This window comes from Lipotes vexillifer, unplaced genomic scaffold, assembly GCF_000442215.2.
Source record: "Lipotes vexillifer unplaced genomic scaffold, Lipotes_vexillifer_v1.1 scaffold36, whole genome shotgun sequence".
Lineage (NCBI taxonomy): Eukaryota > Metazoa > Chordata > Mammalia > Artiodactyla > Lipotidae > Lipotes > Lipotes vexillifer.
This window is the reverse complement of record NW_006792448.1, coordinates 3,315,691-3,335,739: the sequence shown is the minus strand read 5'-3', so window position 1 is coordinate 3,335,739 and position 20,049 is coordinate 3,315,691. Positions and strand designations below refer to the sequence as shown.

General features: G+C 51.6%; 1 protein-coding gene across 1 annotated transcript in view; it reads right to left on the bottom strand.

Moving 5' to 3' along the window:
• The window catches only part of ZBTB7C (zinc finger and BTB domain containing 7C), a 102,865-nt gene that overhangs the window by 9,258 nt on the left and 73,558 nt on the right, over positions 1-20,049 (bottom strand). The window contains exon 2 of the mRNA XM_007465602.1: positions 2,271-3,488. Within this exon, the coding sequence (XP_007465664.1) occupies positions 2,271-3,472 (1,202 nt within the window). The 5' untranslated portion in view covers positions 3,473-3,488. The remainder of the gene's footprint in view (positions 1-2,270; positions 3,489-20,049) is intronic.

Sequence of the window (20,049 nt, the reverse complement as noted above, 5' to 3'; positions counted from 1 at the left end):
CAGGAATGTGCTGGGAGGGAGGGTTCTGGAATGCGACCCTCCTATACAACACAGCATTGAGGCCCGAACCAGGAGGCCCATGCAGAGGATGTTCTGGTGTCAAGAGGGTGAGAAGTCTGTCTCGACTGACCGAGTTTAAAACTTGCCCTAGGGAAGGCAGGGACACAGACCGCCGCGGCCCTCACAGCGGAGTGTGGGAAAGGCCCGGAGGGAAGTGGGGAACGGAAGGGAGATGGGGACTTGGTGGGGGGGCAGGGCAGCCTCGCTCTGAGGTACCCTGAGATGCAGCACATCCCCTTGAAGCCACAGACCAGGGTCTCCCCTGGAGGGAGGGGTGTCCCCAAGTGTCAGCCATCTGCGCAGGGGACAGGCAAAGGAGGTGGAGCCCAGATGGCAGGACTCCGGGGCTGGCTTTTCTGGATCAGGCCTGTGAAGAGTGTCCACGTCTTGAAGTCATTCCCAGGGGACTGCGGAGAGGCACTGGCTCCAGACGCATGAACTGTGCTTGAATTTGGACTGGGCTCTGGTTTATCTTCCATTATCCCTGTGCTTTTGTCAAGCCTTTACAGGGGTTCTGTGGATCTAAGGTGAATTCAGGAGAAGAGGAGGGTGGGAGGTGGAGGTGGCATAAGAGTGTCAGGGCAATTAGTGGGGGGCACCCGAGCGGGGGTGAATCCTGGGGACTTTGGGGCCAGCTGCTCTGCAGCGATAAGAGAAGCAAGCACCTGAGGTCAGCACTGCTGGGTGGAAGGGGACACACCCGGGGTATGGGGGGCCCTGCCCCTCTGCACCTGGAAATTCTCCCTTCACTGTCAGCTCGGAGCAGCTGGGAGATTCTGCTGCGGTTTCCTTCACAGAAGCAGCCGTGAGGGGACCCAAGGCCACCTTGGAAACCATCAGCGTTGTCCTTCGAAGCGGTCACCGGAAAAGCCTGCAGAGCTGTTTTCACAACTGTCAGATGAACACATTCCTGTACCCTCTCTGGCAACCTCAAATCGGCTTTTCAAGCCGCCAAAGAGAGCGAGTCTCGTTACTTAGCAGAACTCATCTTGTTTTTCCCCCCAAAAGCACTGCCCCTGATTTGATAATCAGCCTGATGCCAAACATTGCGCTCTCTCCTCAAAACCCAAAGCTTTGGGCCCACTGAGGCAAATCTAAAGAATGAGCCCCCAGCAATTCCCAAAGATGAACTGCTAGGGGGACACAGGGTGACAGCAGCACCACTGGAATAAGTGTGGGTTTCTGAAGGCGGGTTCTCTGATGGGGACAGTGGCAATGTGGGGAAAGGACCTGGTCTAGGAAGTCACAGTCCCAGGGCAGGTAAACCACATCCGACACACTGAAATGACCAAGCCCTGATGCAGGGCACTCACCAGAACCTTCCGCAGTGTGGACATGGCTGGGAAGGTCAGCCTCACATCAGTGACCACAATCGGCACCAATAGACCACATCTCCCCCAACTGAAGCCCATCAAAACCTAGCACTGGACAAATCGGACCCCACATCATCCCACCAATCAGCTTTGACCACAAAATTGCTGTGCAGAGAAGATACACAACACACGTGTGCTGGATGGGATGGAGTCCGGGAAAGATGAAAGGCTTATCGTGTATTGATTTCAAAGTTCAACTTTTATAACGGCATAGAGTTAACCCTCTTCCCAACATGGACAGTCAAGGGGGAGAAAGTAAAAGGAGGCCCAGCCTTTAGGTCTGACCCAAAATAGGACTGAAGGGGCCTACACAGGTCTCACTGGGGTTCAAGTCCCAGCTCTGCCATTTCCCAGCTGGGCTTACGAGTGGCTGACTATCCACTGGGAGACAGACCACCTATCTGTGGACAAAGCCCATGGCCCTCCTTGACTTCCAGGACATGGCGGGGGTGGTAGTATATGTAATCCATTCAAGACAGGCCCTGGCATGCTGTCCGGGCTCCAAATAAAATAAAGGAGGGGCTGCACTCCACTGGGGAGCTTCAAACCGGCTTTCCTGGATCTACAGCGGGTGTTGAGATCCCCCCTCCCCGCTTCTGCCTTAACCACAACAGCTCCGCTCTGGTCTCTTTTGCATCTTGGCCTTCTACCTAATAGCATACGTAGGAAAATATCTGAAAATCACTGCACCAGCTAATGCCTAGCACCTGTTCTGGCGATGAGCTTGCTGTGCATCTAGGATCCAGCTGGACCTCCCCTGACCTGGGTCTCTCTCCATCCCCAAGGCCCCCGGCCCTCCCCGCCCTGCCCCTCACGCCCACAGGCCTCCGTTCGCACCTGGTGAAGCGGACCTCGCAGATGTTGCACATGTATGGCTTCTCCCCGGTGTGGGTCCTCATGTGCCGTGGCAGCTTCCCGGCCCCCATGATGACTTTGTGGCAGATGGGGCACTGCTGAGAGGCCTTGGGTTTCAGCTTGCGTTCCTCCACCAGCGGCCAGGGCGGGAAGAGGCCCCCTAGGTGGGTGGCGCTCAGGAAGTTGAGATAGGCGCCGTAGTCATTCTCTGCCTTGATGGGGCCCAGCGGCCCCGCGGGGAGGTCCGGGAACATGGCCTTGAAGAAGTCGCTGGGGAAGGGCGGCGGCGGGGGGGCGGGCAGCTCCCCCCTCTCCTCCTCCTTGATCTTGCGGTTCTTGATGACCAGGTCTAGGGGCCCGCTGTCCATGGGCTGCTCGGGCAGCCGGGCGAGGGCACCGAAGTCCCCCGACCAGAGGTGTGGAAAGAAGTCCGGGGCGAACGGAGATAAGGAGGGTCTCCTGTCGGGGATGTTGGCTTTGGGGTACAGGTTCTCCCTCAGCAGAGATTCAATGGAGAAGTCCCGGATCACACCCAGGTGGCCAGGGCTGCCGGCCCGGAAGGAATCAGGGAAGTCCCTGGGTGCGTCTGAATAGGCCTTCTCCGAGAAGTGGTCCGTCTTGGAAGGGCTTTGGTGGCAGTTGATGTCCTGGGGGTCAGGCAAGTTGTCTTGATCAGCAAAGTCCTCCGTGTCGTCGTCGTCGTCGTCGTCGTCGTCGTCCTCCTCCTCCTCCTCATCGTCGTCATCTTCGTCATCATCGTCGTCCTCTTTGTCATCCTCCTCCTCCCCGTCCCCCCCGGGCTCCATGATCTCCAGGCACACGTTCACGATGCACTGGATCTCCAGCATCCTGGCGGCGTTGAGGATGTGCTTGACGTTGGAGGCCGTGATGGTGAGCGTGGAGGTGTAGGCGAACTCCAGGATGGCGGCCAGCGCCTCGGGCTGGACGAAGTCGATCTCGTAGACGTAGGGCTGGCTGGCTAAGGTGCCGGCTGTGAAGAGCTTCTTAAAGTACTTGCTGCAGGCGGCCAGGACGGAGCGGTGGGTGCGGTACTCCTGCTCTTGCACCACCAGGAGCACGTCGCAGAGCAGCCCGTCATGCCGCTGCTCGTTCAGGCTGCACAGGACCTCGCTGCTGTGGTTGGGGAAGGGAATGCCGATCAGCTCGTCAATGCCATTGGCCATGTTCTCAGACAGAGCCCTGTGGGGACACACACAGGGAGAGACCGGGTTAGAGGACGTGGCCCCAGGAGGGGATGCCAGCTCTGGGACCCTGGCCCAGGGAGGCCAGGCCCGTGGGCGTGCTTGCCCACCCCACCCCTGCCTTTGCTTGGGGCTCCCCTCCCTCCCCCTCTGCTAGAAACCTGGCCCCTCTTCCTCAGCTTTTCCCAATCTCACCTGGAATTCAGAGCCCCGCTCAAAAGCTGGGGCTTCTCGGTGAACCACTGGGCTCTTCCCGGGACCCCAAAGGCCCTTGGAGTTGGGCTTGTCATTGGGCAGCTGGCGTCTGCCTTTTAGCAAAGGCTGTGGAATCTTCTCGCAGCCACGATTTCACTGAATTCCACTTTGGGAATGTGCAGTTCCTGAACGCGGGGATGGACAGCCATGTGAAACTCCATTTCTCTGTATGCTACGGGAATGGTGGCCGCTACGGACTCACACAACGTCTGTGGGTCAAGCGCCAAAGGAGGAATTTTCTCTCATGACTCAGGGCTCCCTCTGGGAGAATGCTTTGGTTTATTTCACAAATCCTCTGACTCCTCTAACAGATTCAGATTTTGCTACTTTTGGCTATTGATGCGGGCTGTACTAACGGAGGGGGCTACTAACGGTAGCTGAGTTGTTCCCCAGCCCAACTTCATATGTGGCAGTCTTAACCCCCGAGTATGTCAGTGTTACTGTATTTCAAGGTAGGCTCTTTAAAAGGGGAATTAAGGTTTAAACAGGATCCTATGAGAGGGCTCTCATCCAGTACGACCGGTACCCTTACAAGAGGAGAGCAGGGCACAGACACACAGAGGGCAGACCACGTGAGGACCGAGGGTGGAAGACAGCCACCTACAAGTCGAAGAGAGAGGCCTCAGAGGAAACCGACCCTGCCGACACCCTGATCTTGGACTTCCAGCCTCTAGAACTGTGAGAAAATAAATCTCTGCTGTTTAAGCTCCAGTCTGTGGTACTTTGTTATCGCAGCCCTAGCAAACATAACAGCTTCTAGGAATCTTCAAACCGATCTCGTGGCCCATTTTCAGCAAGGGAATGGGGGCCTTATGGCAGGTGTTCTGCTTTCTGACCTATTTCTGGCTTCATCTTAGATGATGAGGTTTCCCTTCATTTGCAATTCTTGATTTTTTAGAAAATACTGACCTCCTATATGTGTATATCTGTGAGCCATTTGACCTATAAATATTTATATTCAATATTAAATTCGAGCTCATTGTTAGCTAATTTATCATGTCTGTATTCTGTTACTCTTCGGGAAACATATCCCTACGGGGAGAAGCCTCTTCTAAGACACCTCAGCATTATCTATACATAAAACACGAAGTGTGGCCGGTCATAGCCGCCAGCGGTCGGGGAGGGGGGCGCAGAGGACAGCAGGCACCCCCTCCCTTCAGGCAGCAGAATTCACAACCCAAGTCAACAGATTCAACCTGGACAACAAGCCACCTCAATTTTTATTCCAGGGCACTGACGGCCCTGCTACTCGGGGCGAAGCTTGGCTGTGGCTCATGGATAAATCCTAGCAAAGGCCTGGCCCTTCCCAGCTGCAATTACAGTGGGGAGAAAAGAAAAAGGAAAACAAAGTCTGGAAGACCCACGGCCCAGTGGCAAGAGCTTTGGGGATCCCCACATACTTATCTTCGGGATGTTTCTGCCCTGAGAAGGCAGAGGCAGTGGAAGGGGAGAAGGGAGAAGTGCCAGGCCCACAATATGTGCCCCAAGTGGCCTGGAGGCACCAGGGACCCGGTGGGGTGTCAGGGTGCTGGGTGCTCTGCCCCCCTCGTCCCTGCTCCTCTGTGGGTGGTGGAGGGCCTTAGCCTTCCCCCAGCGATCTCGCCCGGGGAAGGTATTCGACAGGTTTCCCAGAGCAAAGGCTTTGCTGCTTTCCTGCCTTCTTAAAAAGGGCCAGAGACCCCCCACAGGCCGTGCATTCATTCTCTAAATAGACTTCGGGTTTCTTCCTGTGCCCGGCCCTGCTCTGGGCTCTGGGGATGCACAGAAGGCAAACCAAGCAGGCCCTTGCTCTAACAGAGCTTACAGGGACATAACGACTGTGATAAAGATGCAGCGATATCCACCAAAGAGGAATAAGATATCACCACACACCTATCAGAATGGCCAAAGTAACAAAAAGTGACAACACATCGCTGTGTCCGCCTGGCTCTCTCTGGGTTCACTCACTCTGGGGGAAGCCAGCTGCCATGTCATCAGGACAGTTCTATGGCGAGGTCCACGTGGCAAGGGACCGAGCAGATCCAAGTCACCAGCTGTGTGAGTGAGCCACCAGGAGAGTGGGTCATTCAGTCACGGTCAGGCATTCAGAGGACAGCACCCCTGCTGACAGCCTGAGTGCAGCTTCATGAAGGACGCTGAACCAGAACCACTTAGCAAAGCTGCTTTGGGATTCCTGACTCATAGACGCTGGGAGATAGTAAACGTTTCTGCTTGTTTTAAGTTACTCAGTTTCAGAGTAATTTGTTAAACAGCAATAGATAACATAATAGATAACACAGGAGGATAACAGATAATACAACAGGCAACACAGAGGCACTATTCACTTCATAGACATTATGGGTTTGTGATAGCTATCATTTCTGGCAGACGGCGTTAAATGCTGTCTCCTGACAAAATCAGTATATTATGACACTGGTTTGATAGATGGAAGTAGATGTATCGAGGAAATGACACCTTTTTCTTTTTTTTTTTTTAATTTTCATTTTTATTATTTTTGGCTGCGTTGGGCCTTGGTTGCTGCATACGGGCGGCATGTGGGATCTTCCCAGACCGGGACTACGAACCCATGTCCTCTGCGTCGGCAGGCAGATTCTTAACCGCCGCACCACCAGGGAAGCCCGACACCTTTTTCTAATTCCCACGAAGCTACCCTAATGGTAGCAGGGTTCTGACCCTCAGAGGAACCTTCTCACCTGAAAAGACTGTTCGTGAATGAAATACCCCATCAACTATTAAAAGCCCAAATCATTAAAGCCTCAGGAAATTAGTTCTTTCACGCAAGTTTTCTTGCTTGCCAAGGGCTTATTCCTATAAAGACAAAAATGTTTTAAAATGTTTTTCAGGAAAAATTCCCGCAATTCCTTAAACTTATCCCCACCTTCTTAAATAGAGGAGCTGGAACCCATTGGATGGGGTGTAGGTGATCCGTGTCTCACCGGAGCCCTCTGAGGGATGGACAGCACCAACCCTGTGCTAAATGTCCTGCTTCCCATGCTTTTGGAGCTGGTCTGCTTGGGCCTGGGGGTCAGGAACCACAGCTGTGTGACTCCGGGAGGCCCCATCACCTCTCTGGGCTTCTCTTTCCTCATCTTGTCATTGGATGGACAGGGGAAATCTGATAACCAGCGTCATGACCATGGGGAAGCACAAAGTGGATCTGGCAGTGGGGAGGGGGCGACAGGCCTGGGTGACCCTGGACTTGAAGGCTGGCCTGTCCAGCAGCGACTTCTCACCATGGCATGGTTTGGAGTCTTTGTACCATTCCTGGAGGAACAGATGTAACCACAGAGCTCGGGGCTGTTTCTCCTGGCAGGAGGTAGCAGGGGAAGTGGGGCTGTGGTTGGCTGTTTTTATTGACTCTTTGGGAAGAAGTGCCCCCACCCTGCCTACGTGCTGGAAGCTTCCCTGGTGACCCTAAGAGCCCCATGCCCGGTGGGCCCGCGGACAGCAGTGTTCCAGAGGGGATGCCATGTCCAGCCCCCACCTTTGCACCCAGGCCCTCCATCCCCTCCCTTCCATCCCTCCCATCGCCCAAGCCAGGGCACTCTTTCTCCAAGAATAACACGCTCAGGAAAGAAAATCACACACACACACACACACACACACACACACACACACACACACACACAAAACCAAACCGCTCGACAGCTAGGAGAGGCTTGACGCAAAATATGAACCTCTGGCAAAAAAAAACGCTCAGAGAAGAAAAACACACACACACACACACACACACACACACACACACACACACACACACACACAAAACCAAACCGCTCGACAGCTAGGAGAGGCTTGACGCAAAATATGAACCTCTGGTAGGAAGGTGATAGGAAAAATGCAGAGCCAAGAAATAAAGGCAGAGGAGAAAACGGGGAGGCGGAGCCTGCAAATGGAGGAAGGAGGTAAAAGAGCCAGAATGCAGGGCGGGTGAAACCTTTTCAGGTGTGGTCCCCATTCTAGAGGACATGAGGCTCACCACAGTCTCCCCTGGGCCTGTGCCCTCTGTGGAAGGTTCTAGAGCCCAGGTATGTCCAAGTAGCCTTCTGGCAAAGGCAGCACTTCTCATCTCTGGCCTAGGTTAATTCAACTGTAACATGATAACGTCACTAGCCTCAGGTACTCTACCTGCCTCCTCCCTCTCACTATAGGGAGATGGGTCAAGCCCTTTAGCTCACCAGCTAAAGAGGAGGAGGGGGCGTTTCTATGAGAGGATCAGAGAAGAGATGGGGCTGGAGCCTTTGGAAGGAGAGAGAGGGCCCTGGACTCAGAGAATTGCATGGTAGAAACCTGGCTCTAGAAGTCCTCCGAACTAATTTCTTGAGTGTCACTTGAATTTTTGTTTTTATTTGTGTCCTGTTCTAATAACCAAATCAATCAAGCAGGCAAGCCAACATTTATAATAACAATCAATTCTAGCTACCACTTATCAAGTGCCTGTGATGTGTCGGCCATTGCATCTCTAAGCCTTCTCCAATCAACACGACCATGAAAGGTACATATTTTTATCATCACCTCCAATCTAGAGATAAAAAAAGAGTATGGAGAGGGTAAGTGACTTGCCCAATGCCACACACATGCCCGAACCAGGGTCTGAACCCTGCTGCATTTGGTGCCAAAGCTCACGTTCATTCCCCTTATAACACTGCCCCCTACAAAGTCCGACTTGTGGGTAGGGGGATTTGGACCCTAGCCCCCAAAGGTTTAGAGATTTAATCAGAGCCAGGGCTGAGGGTTGTACACCAGGGACCTAAGCAGGCCAGGGGGGCTCAGGACTGAGCACCAGTGAGAGAGGTACGGACAGGGAGGCAACAGACCCCTGTGGGCTGGGGGATCGGAGCAGGCTTCCAGGAGGAGGCGCCCTGTCTGATCTGTGAAGGATAAAGAAGATCTCACTGGGCAGAGGGGCAGGAAGGACCTGCCCCATATCATTTGGATCTGGAAAGCTTTGGATTTCTAGAGTCCCGCCTGAAGATGTGTTTAACCTGGATCCTGAGCGAGATCACACAGGACGCTGTTCTCAGCCAGCGTGTGCCTGAAGTTGGCTGACAGCCATCTGACAACAGGGGGATTATGCTGGGAGGTGGAGAGCGAGGGCCCTGCTTTAAGACCTCCCGGGTCCACATCCTGGCCTCGGGGACTAGATTTCACCCTTCAGAGCTCAGTTTCTTCATCTGTTCAGTGGGGCTGGTAAGAGTTGCTGGGCGGATCAAATGAGGGGAGGCACATGAAGTGCTCCTGGGACAGAGGAGGTACTCAAACACTGCTGGCGATTAGGAAGTCCGGGAGGGACAAAGACACCTAACAGGTGTCTTGACAGAGGGAGGTGGCATTGTACCAGGAACTAATTTCCCTTCTGTATAGTTTTGCAGAGACCATACTATTTAATCACCTCTTCCAAAGACATTCCCAGGGCCACCCCAACATGTGGAGGACATTGTAGTCTTTCAAGGTCCTTTCATTCCTCCTGTCTCATGTACTCCTAACCCAAAGAGGCAGGCAGGGCTGGTAGAAACTTTATGCCTATTTTACAAATGAGGAAAATAAGGCACAGTGAGTAGCTTATTCCCAAAAGGTCACACAGCGCATTAGTGTCAGAGCTGGAACTAGAACCAGGTATTCTGATGCCTAAGCCTGTGCCCCCAACCGGGTGTGGGGTTGCCTGGCTAGTAGGCACCCCATGTTCTAGGACTGGTTTTACTAGGAATGTGAAGTGCAGGGATTGGCAAATTATGTGTATACTCCTGCTGCCCTCAGTTCGCTTATGTGGGAAATGGGGAAGAAACTGCATGGATCTCACTTGCTCCAGGGAAGGATTTATCTCTTTTATGTCTGTATCATTCCCAGGATGCCATTAGGCAGGAACACGGGAGACGCTGAAGGAATGAGGTCTGTTCAAATACACGGTGGAGAGAGGCTTGAAGTCACAAAAGGCAGTGGGTGGCCCCAGCCCTCTGCACTGGGGACATCTGACATTTGAACAGAGCCCTATCATCTGTAAAGTGTTTATATCTATTCATTTCATCCTTATTATGATTCTCATTTGATGGGGATCAGAGAGGCTAAGTCCTTTGCCCCAAGTCACACGGCTAGAAAACAGCAGGTCAGGGATTTGATTTCTGCTCCAGTCCCATCCCTTTCCTGTCCTCCATGGCGACCTCAGTGATGTGACTTTCAGGACAATTCTATTGCCTTGATCCACAAGTCCAGCGCCTCCTTGAATCATGCTCAGGTCAGCAAATCTGGGGCCCAGGATGACGCTTCCATCTGCCAAATCCCCACGGCAGACTGGCCCCAGTTGGCAGGCTCCCACTGCCCTGGGAGTGGTCCCACCCCCCTCTCCAGCCTCCAGTTCCTCCCCTGCCTGGGCCTGGAGCTTCAAAGATGCCTGGCAGAATTAGTGACTGCCATGAGGGCGAGGGTGGAGTTGCACAGGGGCAGAGAAGGGATGTGGATTCTTTTCCAGATTTGGGAATGAGGCTAGGTAGCACCTACCTGCCTCCTCTGAGCAGGTCCTTAGTCTCTGTGGTCTGTGTAGGCAGGGAAACCTGCAAGGGGCTGGTGGACCAGGGCAGGAGAGAGCGCAAGAAGGCCTGGCCCAAGCAGCTGTCCAGCCCCGTGGATCTCTGCTGGGCGCACCCCACCCTGCCCTCAGCACTTCCCCTAAGCAGGGCAGCCACACCCCTCGGCCCCCTGAATGCCCCAGAGGCTGGGGCCAGACATGTGGGCTGGAAGGCTGGGCGGGGCCTCCTCAACTTCCAACCTTTGCTCCACCTGACAGAGCTCCCCGGGCAGAGCCCTCCCAGCTGCATGAAGCCTGCCCCACCTGCTCTGCCACCCTGCCAAGACATGCCTGGAGGCCACAGTCCCCAGCTCAGCCTTGGGCCCAGGGCTTGGAGCCGGTTGGTTTCTGTTAAATGAGCTCTGAGCCTCCCTCCTCTGCAAACGGTGACGGATGTTCCAGATGTTCCCTGACAGCTGGAAAACAGGCCCTCTCAGCAGCACATAGTCATGCTTCCCCATTCTTCCGGCCCGCCCCCCCCCCACCCAATGCCTGGTCCCTCCACCCACAGCATAAGGCTTGACAGGGCAGAGGCCAGGCCCCGCAGAAGTGCCTGCGTTCCTACCCCACACAGAGGGCTTCTCCCCACATCCCTACACCTGGGGGCTTGAGCTCCTTCTCCTGACACCAGGCGCTCAAGTCCCTGCCTCACTGTCCTCTGAAGCCCCCTGACTTAACTGTGCTGTGTGTTTGTCGAGCACACCCACTTTTCTCTATACATTTTCTGAGGATCCCTGGGTACAGAAGGAATTATTTGGCCCACTTTGCCAGCGAGAAACCGAAGCTCATGCTGGGCGAACTGACTCGCCCAAAGTCACAGAACAAAGTTAAGTGACAGAGACCCCGGACCTCCTGACTTGTCACCCAGACCCTGTCCACTGTATCATGCTGTATCTATTTCTTGTCACCTCCACCCTCATCACCATCACCACCTCCACACTCCACATTGGTTTGGTTTTATCAGAACAAGGTCTAGAACCCCCCCTGGGAGACAAAATCCAGGGTGTGCTTCTCGCCCCCTGCATTCTTACCCGGATGAAACACACACTCGGGACAGACTTGAGGGGTACCTCAGAGGGCAGCTTGAGTGATGGGTGAGGAAGACTGAGGGGCAGCTCTGTATCTGGGCTTTGGTCCTGGGGTGGGGTGGGGGCGTCTGAGTGTCGGAGCTGTTTAATCTCCCCCGGGAGGAACCTCTTCACAGCATCTGGGTGAACCCCAAGTGTGTGTGCCGCGGCCCCCGCCCCCATCCCCTCACCCAGGGGGCGGCTTGGAACCTGTTACTCTTCAAAGCACTTTCACCTGCGTGGCAGCAGGCGAGGCCAGTATTATACCCATTTTACAGATAAAGAAACAAAAGTGAAGTGAGGTTAAGGTCACAACATCCATCAATAATGCTGGAAATCTCACGTATTCCCTGAGGCCATAATTTGGGGGCCGCACTGTGCAGTAACCTTGCAGGGAAGATGGGAAGGGTGGGTTGTCTAGAGGCTGAATGGCCTGGAGGGGCTGAGGACCCTAGCACGCCGGTGGGGAGGGTCCCACCTCAGACGGCTAGAGCACTGGCTGGGCTGGCCCTGGGCGTCTGGGCCAGACACATAAGTGGTATCCCTTCAAACTGTGGTTCTTTAATTATGTATTCATCCTTTATTTATTAGAGGGCAAGGCGGGGGAGGGGGGAAGACTTGCTTCCTTTTAAGAGAAATTGCACACCTCTTTATGTTCCAAATAAAGGATTTACTACTTGTGTTTATTACAGGCGATTTCCCGAGCCAGAAAACTCCTTGGGCGGCTTATTAAACCTTATTAAACCACTGAAATTTCAGATAATAAAATAACTCACTTGTTTCCCATACAGAGCACTAGGCCCCGGGTTACTGAGTTTCAGAAGCCCAGCTGCCTCCGGCTGCCTTTGCAGGAGGTGTCCCAGCTGGTGGGCTGGTGGGCTACGCTCCGCACGGCCGCGAGCTCACAGGAGGGTGGGGAGGTAGGGACCACGCAGGAGCCCCCAGGAGCGCTATTCTTTTAGCATTTCTGCCCAAAGCGGCCGTCTCCTGCAGAGGGGTGGGAATGGTTTAGATTTTGTGAGTTATTTGAGGAGTTGTGTTTGGAGTCGGTTAAGAGGCACCACATATTTCACCCCCTCCTGGGGATATAGTTTAGTGTTTCTTCTAGAAGGCACCAAGGTGCTTACACAGCTGGCCAGCCTGATCACGCTCTGCCGTCCAGCCACCTTGACCTGTGAGCCCAGGGATCCCTGTGCATCTCCTATTGCCGCCGGGCCAGGGGGCTTGATGGTGGGAGAAGGGAAAGCACTGCCAGGTGAGAGGGCCAGAGCTGGAGCGGAAAAAGGCCGAGGCCTGTTTTGGGAAAGGGCATGAAGAGAGGGGGCTGAGAAATGCCCAGGTGTGCAGTCGGCAGAGGGGGCTACGACGCTTCTGGGGAGGAGGTACAATTAAAGTCTGCACTGACAATTCATCTGTGCTCTGCAGCTGAGTTACTGGTGACCTTGGACTGGCCACGTTCCCTTTCTGAGCTTCTGTTTCTTCTTTTATGTGAGACCAGGAGGCTGTGAATGTCCCTTGCTGCCCACACACTCGATGGTGCTATGGTGTCCTCTAGCTGATCCACTTAAATATTCTGGTTCCAGGGTGGATCTTTGGATTCTGAGGTCACGAGCAGCTCAACCTCTGCTGTCTTGGGGCTGCTGTGCCCGACTGTGGACTTCCTGATTCTGTCCTCTACCCCCAACCCAGGTGTCTCAGGGATGCTGCCAGGTTACACAGGGAAATAAGTGTGAATACACATTGGGGTCTGGAAACTCCTTCTCCAGAATGTGCCCTAATTCATTACAGACAATCCTACAGGCCCTGTGTGGGGAGCATGAGGAAGAGACAGGCACCCAGCTTGACAGAGATACGGGAGATGGAGGGTTCCTTCTGAGATTCCTCCCGCTGATATAGACAGAATGAAACTGTCAGCTGAGATGTACTGAGTGCTCGGTGTGAGTTGCTGACCTAAATATTTTATGTAGATTCTCTCACTTAATCCTCTCCAAAACCCATTTTTCAAGTGGGGAAACTGAGGCAGAGTTGGGACTTGAACCCAAGCTGTCGGGCTCCAGGTTTCCTAAGCGGAGTTTACCCATCTGCGGCTGGAGAAACAGGGATGAAAGGGATGGAATTCCTTAAAGACTCACAGAAAAATGGGAGATAAAGACAGCAGTGCTAAGAGCTAGGCCAGAGGTGAGGACAGGGTCCCTTGGGAGCAGGCCGAGGGGCAGGGACTCCATTGGGGTGGGGTTGGGGAACTCCACTGGGGAAGTGCTGGCAGGGAGAGGAGGCCTCAGATGCACTCGGACTGTGTAAGAGGCCATGGGAAGGAAGTCAGGGAAGCTTCTGGATGGGAGAGGAATCTGCTTGGAGCTGCATTTGAGGAGGTGTCGGCAACAGGCTGTCCTGGAAACCAGCTAGGATAGTGTACCCTCTGACCCGTTACTCACAGCCACACCCCTGCTCTGGACCCGTGGGGTCAGAAGGGGTAGGGAAAAGCTGGGGGGTGGGGTGGGGGCGGAAGGGGCCGAGGGAGGAAGGAGGGCAGGATCACACTCCCAGGCCTCATCCAGGTATAAGATGTCCTAGTTATGCCTCAGCTCTTGAAAAACACTTTGGCCTCCCTGCTGCTGTCCACTTCGATTTGGAGATAAGGCCTGGATCAGCGGCCCAGCCGGATGGCCTCAAGGATCCCACCCCTGCCTGTGTTTTCCAAAGGAAGTGAAATCTCAGATTTGCCTCAAAACTTGCACTTTTCTTCTAAGCAGACGCCATCCACCATGAGAACCGCCTGGCATTTGGCTGGAAGGACAAACTGGAAGCTTGCAATATTCGGGCTTAATTGCACTGTTAGTTCCATATAATATTATTATATAGAACTTTTATTGCATCGGGAAAGTCCTAGCATTTCCTTTTCTTATTTACACTTGAGCTCTGTCCCTCCTCGGCTATAATTTTCTCTCTTGCCTGCTGCAGAACTGATGGCTGTTTGGTTCCAGGAGCCCTCTCCAAAGAAAGGACAATTAGGATGTGAGCGGCAACTCATTTGTCACGAGCAGTTTACTCATGGAATATAAGTCAATTCGCAAACGTTATTGATCACTCGCCACGTCTTGACTGGGGCTTCATGCTGCGTGGGTCTCTAAACAAGACCCTGCACCTGCTTTTGAGGAGCCTCTGACTTTCCTGAGCAGTAAAACTAACCCACAGCAAAATATTAGGGAGAAATAGGAACCCAGAAGGAATCCCGTGTGAGCTGCAATCCTGTGGGTCCTGCAATCAGGGATGTGGGAGCCAGTAGGTAGGTGTCTGGGCTACACAGCTGTCTGGGCAGGACCCCAGAGCTAGGCAGCTGTGATGGAGAGACTGCTTGAGGGTGTACAGCAAACACCCGCTTTGGAGCACAGCCCAGGGTCCAGCCTCCCCTGTATGTTTGGTTTCTCCAGTGCACATCTCAGGGGATGGGAGCTTTCCTTCCCTCTGCCACACTTGCCCCCAGCCACAGCAGGCAGCACCAAGGACAGGACACTTTCACAGCCTCTGGGGAGGGTGCCTTACCAGTCAGCACCTTCCAAGTAACTATCCCCACCCCCACTGCCCCGCCCACCACCATTCATCATTCATCTGTGCTGAGAGTTTTGGTCTCCAGACTGTCAAAAATTACAGTGAAAATATTCTCAAGGGACAAGCATCCCCTACCCCATCTGCACTCCTCAGCCCCCAGCCCATAAAAGCCTGGCTGATGTACTGATGAGCCAGAATGGGTTCAGATGGCCAAAAGTTTCGTTTAGTTTTTTCTGTAAGATGTCTCTAGTAGCACTTAGTTGTCTTTAACTTTATTCAAAACAATTTTGTTAGATTGTATGTGACAGCTGTCATATCAGCAGGCATATAAAGAAAGACTTATCAAAATTGGTAAATTTTTGTGTAGCCATTTTAATATTGAAGATGGAAGAAAAAAGCAACATTTTTTAGGGCGAGAGAGAGACATGGACATATATATACTAACAAACGTAAGGTAGATAGCCAGTGGGAAGCAGCCGCATGGCACAGGGAAACCGGCTCGGTTCTTTGTGGCTGTCTGGAGGGGTGGGATAGGGAGGGTGGGAGGGAGGGAGACAAAGAGGGAGGAGATATGGGAACATATGTATATGTATAACTGATTCACTCTGTTATAAAGCAGAAACTAACACACCATTGTAAAGCAATTGTACCCCAATAAAGATGTTAAAAAAAAAAAAGTGTTGAAGAAATACAAGGTTAAAGAGTTAGAAAAGAGCTGGTGAAAAACCGTCATTATTTGCAGAGGATATGACTGGACACTTTCCTACACGCACAGTGGACAGGTTCAAAAATATATTAGAGGATCCCATTTACTTGGCAACGAAAATAGATATAACACCTAGGGATATGCTCATAAGAAATGTGCACGATCCATACAAAGAAAGTTTTAAATCATGACTGAAGCACTCTTTAAAAAGACTTAAATGAGGGCTTCCCTGGTGGCGCAGCAGTTGAGAGTCCGCCTGCTGATGCAGGGGACCCGGGCTCGTGCCCCGGTCCGGGAAGATCCCACATGCCGCGGAGCGGCTGCGCCCGTGAGCCATGGCCGCTGAGCCTGCGCGTCCGGAGCCTGTGCTCCGCAACGGGAGAGGCCACAACAGTGAGAGGCCCGCGTACCACAAAAAAAAAAAGAATAGCGAAGAGATTTCTGAAACAAGTGACTAATGGGAGTAAGGGGACCAGCCTTACCAGATATGAAAACATAAAGTCATAAAAATAAAATATTTTGTAATGGATCATGAACAGAGAAACAGATCAATAAAATGTCACTGGCAGTCCATAAACAAACACATAAATTCACATGCATACGAATTTAGCAAATAGTAAAGGTGGGATTTCAATTTTTATTTTAAGATGGATTTTTCAGTAAATGGGACTGGGAAAACTGGCCAATCATGTAGGAAACAAAAGAAAACAAAATTTGGACCCCTTCCCCACTCCTTACACCAAAGTAAATGATGGGTAAAGATTTAAAAGGTTAAAAAAAAAAGAATTATGAAAAGAAATTGGAGAATTGTTTTATAATCTCAAAGGGAAATGTTCTTCTAAGTAAGAAACAAATAAGCTGGGAAAAATATTTGCAAAACATATGATGCAGGGCTGATCTCCTTTATAGAGAGAGCTTATAAACCTTATAAATCAGGAAAAGACCTATAGCTTGCTAGAAAATTGCAAAAACTGTTTTAGCTTAAAAAAAACATGAACAAGAAGATCACAGGAAAAGAAATATAAAAAACTTTTAAATATGTGAAAAATTCCCAGCATCACTCAGGATTAAAGACATAAAGATTAAATGCAAAGAGATTTTAATCCTGATGACCTAGAAATTTCCCTTATGGATATTATTTTCATTATCACATGTATCCAACTTAGGTACAAAGCTCATCCCTGCAGCATTGTTTCTATAACCAAAGACTGGAAGCAAACAGTATGTTCATCAATGGAGGGCTAGCTGGGTACACCATGGAGTACTATGCAACTATTAAAAAGAATGAGGCATATCTGTCTACGGATATACGGAGAATAGCTCTAAGATTCAACTGCAAAGCATGCTACATAGAGAGTGGTTTGTTACCATGTTTGGAAAGAAAAAGATGACCACATACACATATATTTTGGTAGATACGAAGGCTAACTTAGGAAAGATACACTAAAAACTGGGTACTGGTTCTTTCCGAGATGGTGTTGGAGAGCTGCCAGTGAGGGGTAGAAGGTAATTTATTCTTCTATATGCACTCTTTGGTGATATTTGAATTTTAAAGTCATTACTATTAAAAATGTTGAGTGATTCGAATTCTCTCCCCTCTTTCACAAAACTCCCAAACTCTTTGGGATTTACTGTAATGTCTGATCACTGCTGATTTGTTCTGGGGCTTTTCAGCAACTCTATCTCAGTTTTTCTGTCTGTAAAATGGAGTTAACAACACTGGGCTGTCTATCTCCTAGGTGGTTGTGAGGATCAGATGAGAACTGGATGAGAACCGTCAAGTCCTGCAGGATACAACTGTAGGATATTAGGGGTGGCCCATGGTCTGACCAGAACCTGCCTACAACATAGTAATATTCTTGTGGCTAGAAAGGCAGGCTATGCATGGGAGCTGGAGTCTCCAATAGTGGAAGAACCCATGATTTCAGCCTCAGGAGGCCATTGGTTAGTCCAACATTTATCATATAGCAACAGAGAACACAGGGAAGAGAGGAAGCCAGAAGGTTGTTTTGGCGCCATCTGAACTTCAAGAACCCTGGGAGGGCCTGGCTGCAAATGATGATCTTCCTGATAATCAAAACCTTACTGCTTTCTAGTCAACACCTATTTCACATGCATTAACTCATTTGTTACACCCATTTTACAGATGTGGCTACTGAGCCCTAAAGGATTACAGCGACCCATTCAAGGCACCCAGATAGTAAGAGGCTGAGCCTCCCCACCTGGATCTAGTCATTTCTTTACTACAGAATTTTGATGACTCCCTTTAGGGGATCCCACCATTCCAGTCTGCCCGTCACAGTCCTCCATAGTCTGGTCTTGACCTTACTTCCCAGTGCCCTCCTACCAGGAATCTCTCTTTAAAGCTGGCTTGTGCACTACCCTCCAAACACACCATGCTTGTTTCAGCCTTGTGCCTGTTGCTTTAAGCGGTCACACCTCCAGGCCCACCCCTCTCTCCCTCCCTCTCTCTCTCTCTCTCTCTCTCTCTCTCTCTCTCTCTCTCTCAGAGACCGAAGAGAAAGAGACTGAGCTCCAGTCTCACTTCTTCCCTAACACCCTCCCCCTCTAACCCAAGGTGATGCTTCATCAGTGTCAGCCAGGTTCCAGGGTGGCCCCCAATGATCTTCACTTCCTGGTATTCACACTTTGTGAATTCCTTCCCACGTTGTATCAGGGTTGGTCTGTGTGGCCAGGGAAGTGATGGTGTGAGACTGCCAAAGCTAGGTGATAAGAGACATTGCCACTTTTGCCTTGCTTTCTCTGGGTACTCATGCTGTGGGAGAAACCTCTTATCACGCTGGGAGATATGGCAGCAGCCTATGGAGAGGTCCAAATGGGCAGGAACTGAGACCTCACCAACAACCAGCACCAAGTTGCTAGTTACTGAGTGAGCCATCTTGGAAGCATGCCTTTTAGTCCTAATCAAGCTTAAGACGACCCCAGTCAGTCAACATCTTGACTATAAACTCATGGGAAACCCTGAGCCAGAACTGCCCAGCTAAGCTGCTCCTGAATTTCTGGGTATAAAAATCATGAGGATAATAAATGTTTAGTGTTGTTTTAAGCAGCTAAAGTTTGGGGGGAATTTTTGTTATACAGCAATAGCTGACTAATGCACCCTTTCACCCCCTTTCAGGAGTTAGGATATTATCCCTTGGCCCTTGCCCATTTACTGTCTTGCCTAGCTTTTCACATGTATAATCTTGTTTCCCCAATGAAACAAGAAACATGTGTGGTTTATAATTCCCCTATATCTCCCATCATGCCTAATGGGGGGCTGGGAACAGAGGGTGAGATCCACAATCATTTTCTGGCCTCCTATTTGTGAAGAGAAGGTGAGTGTGTAACTGAAAGGCTACAGCACATGAATGCACGATGTTTCCTCTTGACTAGTAGCCTTATAAGCATGCAAACAACTCACACGGAATAGCTGCAAACCCACCACCTAAGACCTACAGCTCGCCCTCACACCGGAGCACTCCCTTGTGAGCATTCCCAAGTGTTCCATGGTGAGTCACAGTCGTGATTCACCCCCAGGGGTCTCCCAGAGGGATGGAGGGGAAGGAAGCCCTGGAAAGGGCCCTTACTTCTTACTAATGACACTGAATGCTGGCTCGTTTCCAAAAATGTTTCTTTCAAAGCCGGAGTGACAGCCCCCACCTTCTGATGCTCAATTCTAGATAGATGGCATGCTTAAGCCCAAAGAACAGTGTAGAATTTTAAGAATCATAAAGAGAAATCCTGCCGAGGGAGCTGTTGCTGCTCCTAAAACAGCTCCACCCCACCCCCAGCCTCTCCAGAGCTGCCTGCCCATCCCCAGAGACACATCTCCAAACCCACCCAGGCTATTCTCTCTACAGGCAGCGGGTGGGAGGACATGACCCTTCCTCCGCTCCCTCCCTCCTCCCATCTCTTTCCCAAGCCAGCAGGCTGAGTCTTCAGGACTAATCCAAAAAAGCTAAAGGGCGGAGGGGAGCCCTTCTGTAAAACGGTGTCTAAACAGAGGCAGCTCCACCAGGTTTTTGGCCGGGTGGGTGGAGGTGACCAAAGATACAATTATAACGTAGCCCATCCTCTCCCACAAGACCGCTTTAACCAGCGTGTAATAAAGCCCCGGCTCATCCACCCTCTGATGTGGATCAGATGAGATGCATTTTTAGCTTTTCTGGGGAGTCTGTGCCAGCGGGGGAAGCAGAAGGGGGAAGAAACAAACAAATAAGCTACAGTCATTGGAAGAAGGAAAAGTCAGAGCCTACTGAGCAGGGACCCGGGAGGCCATCCTCTGCTCCTGCTATGGCTAGCTGTCCTGGTCCCAGCCTCGGTTGGGACTGCACCTCCCTCTCTCTCGCTCCTCTGCTCCAGACATCAACGTGTTGTCCCTGCACCATCTTGGTTACCTGTGCCTTCCCCTCCATTCCTG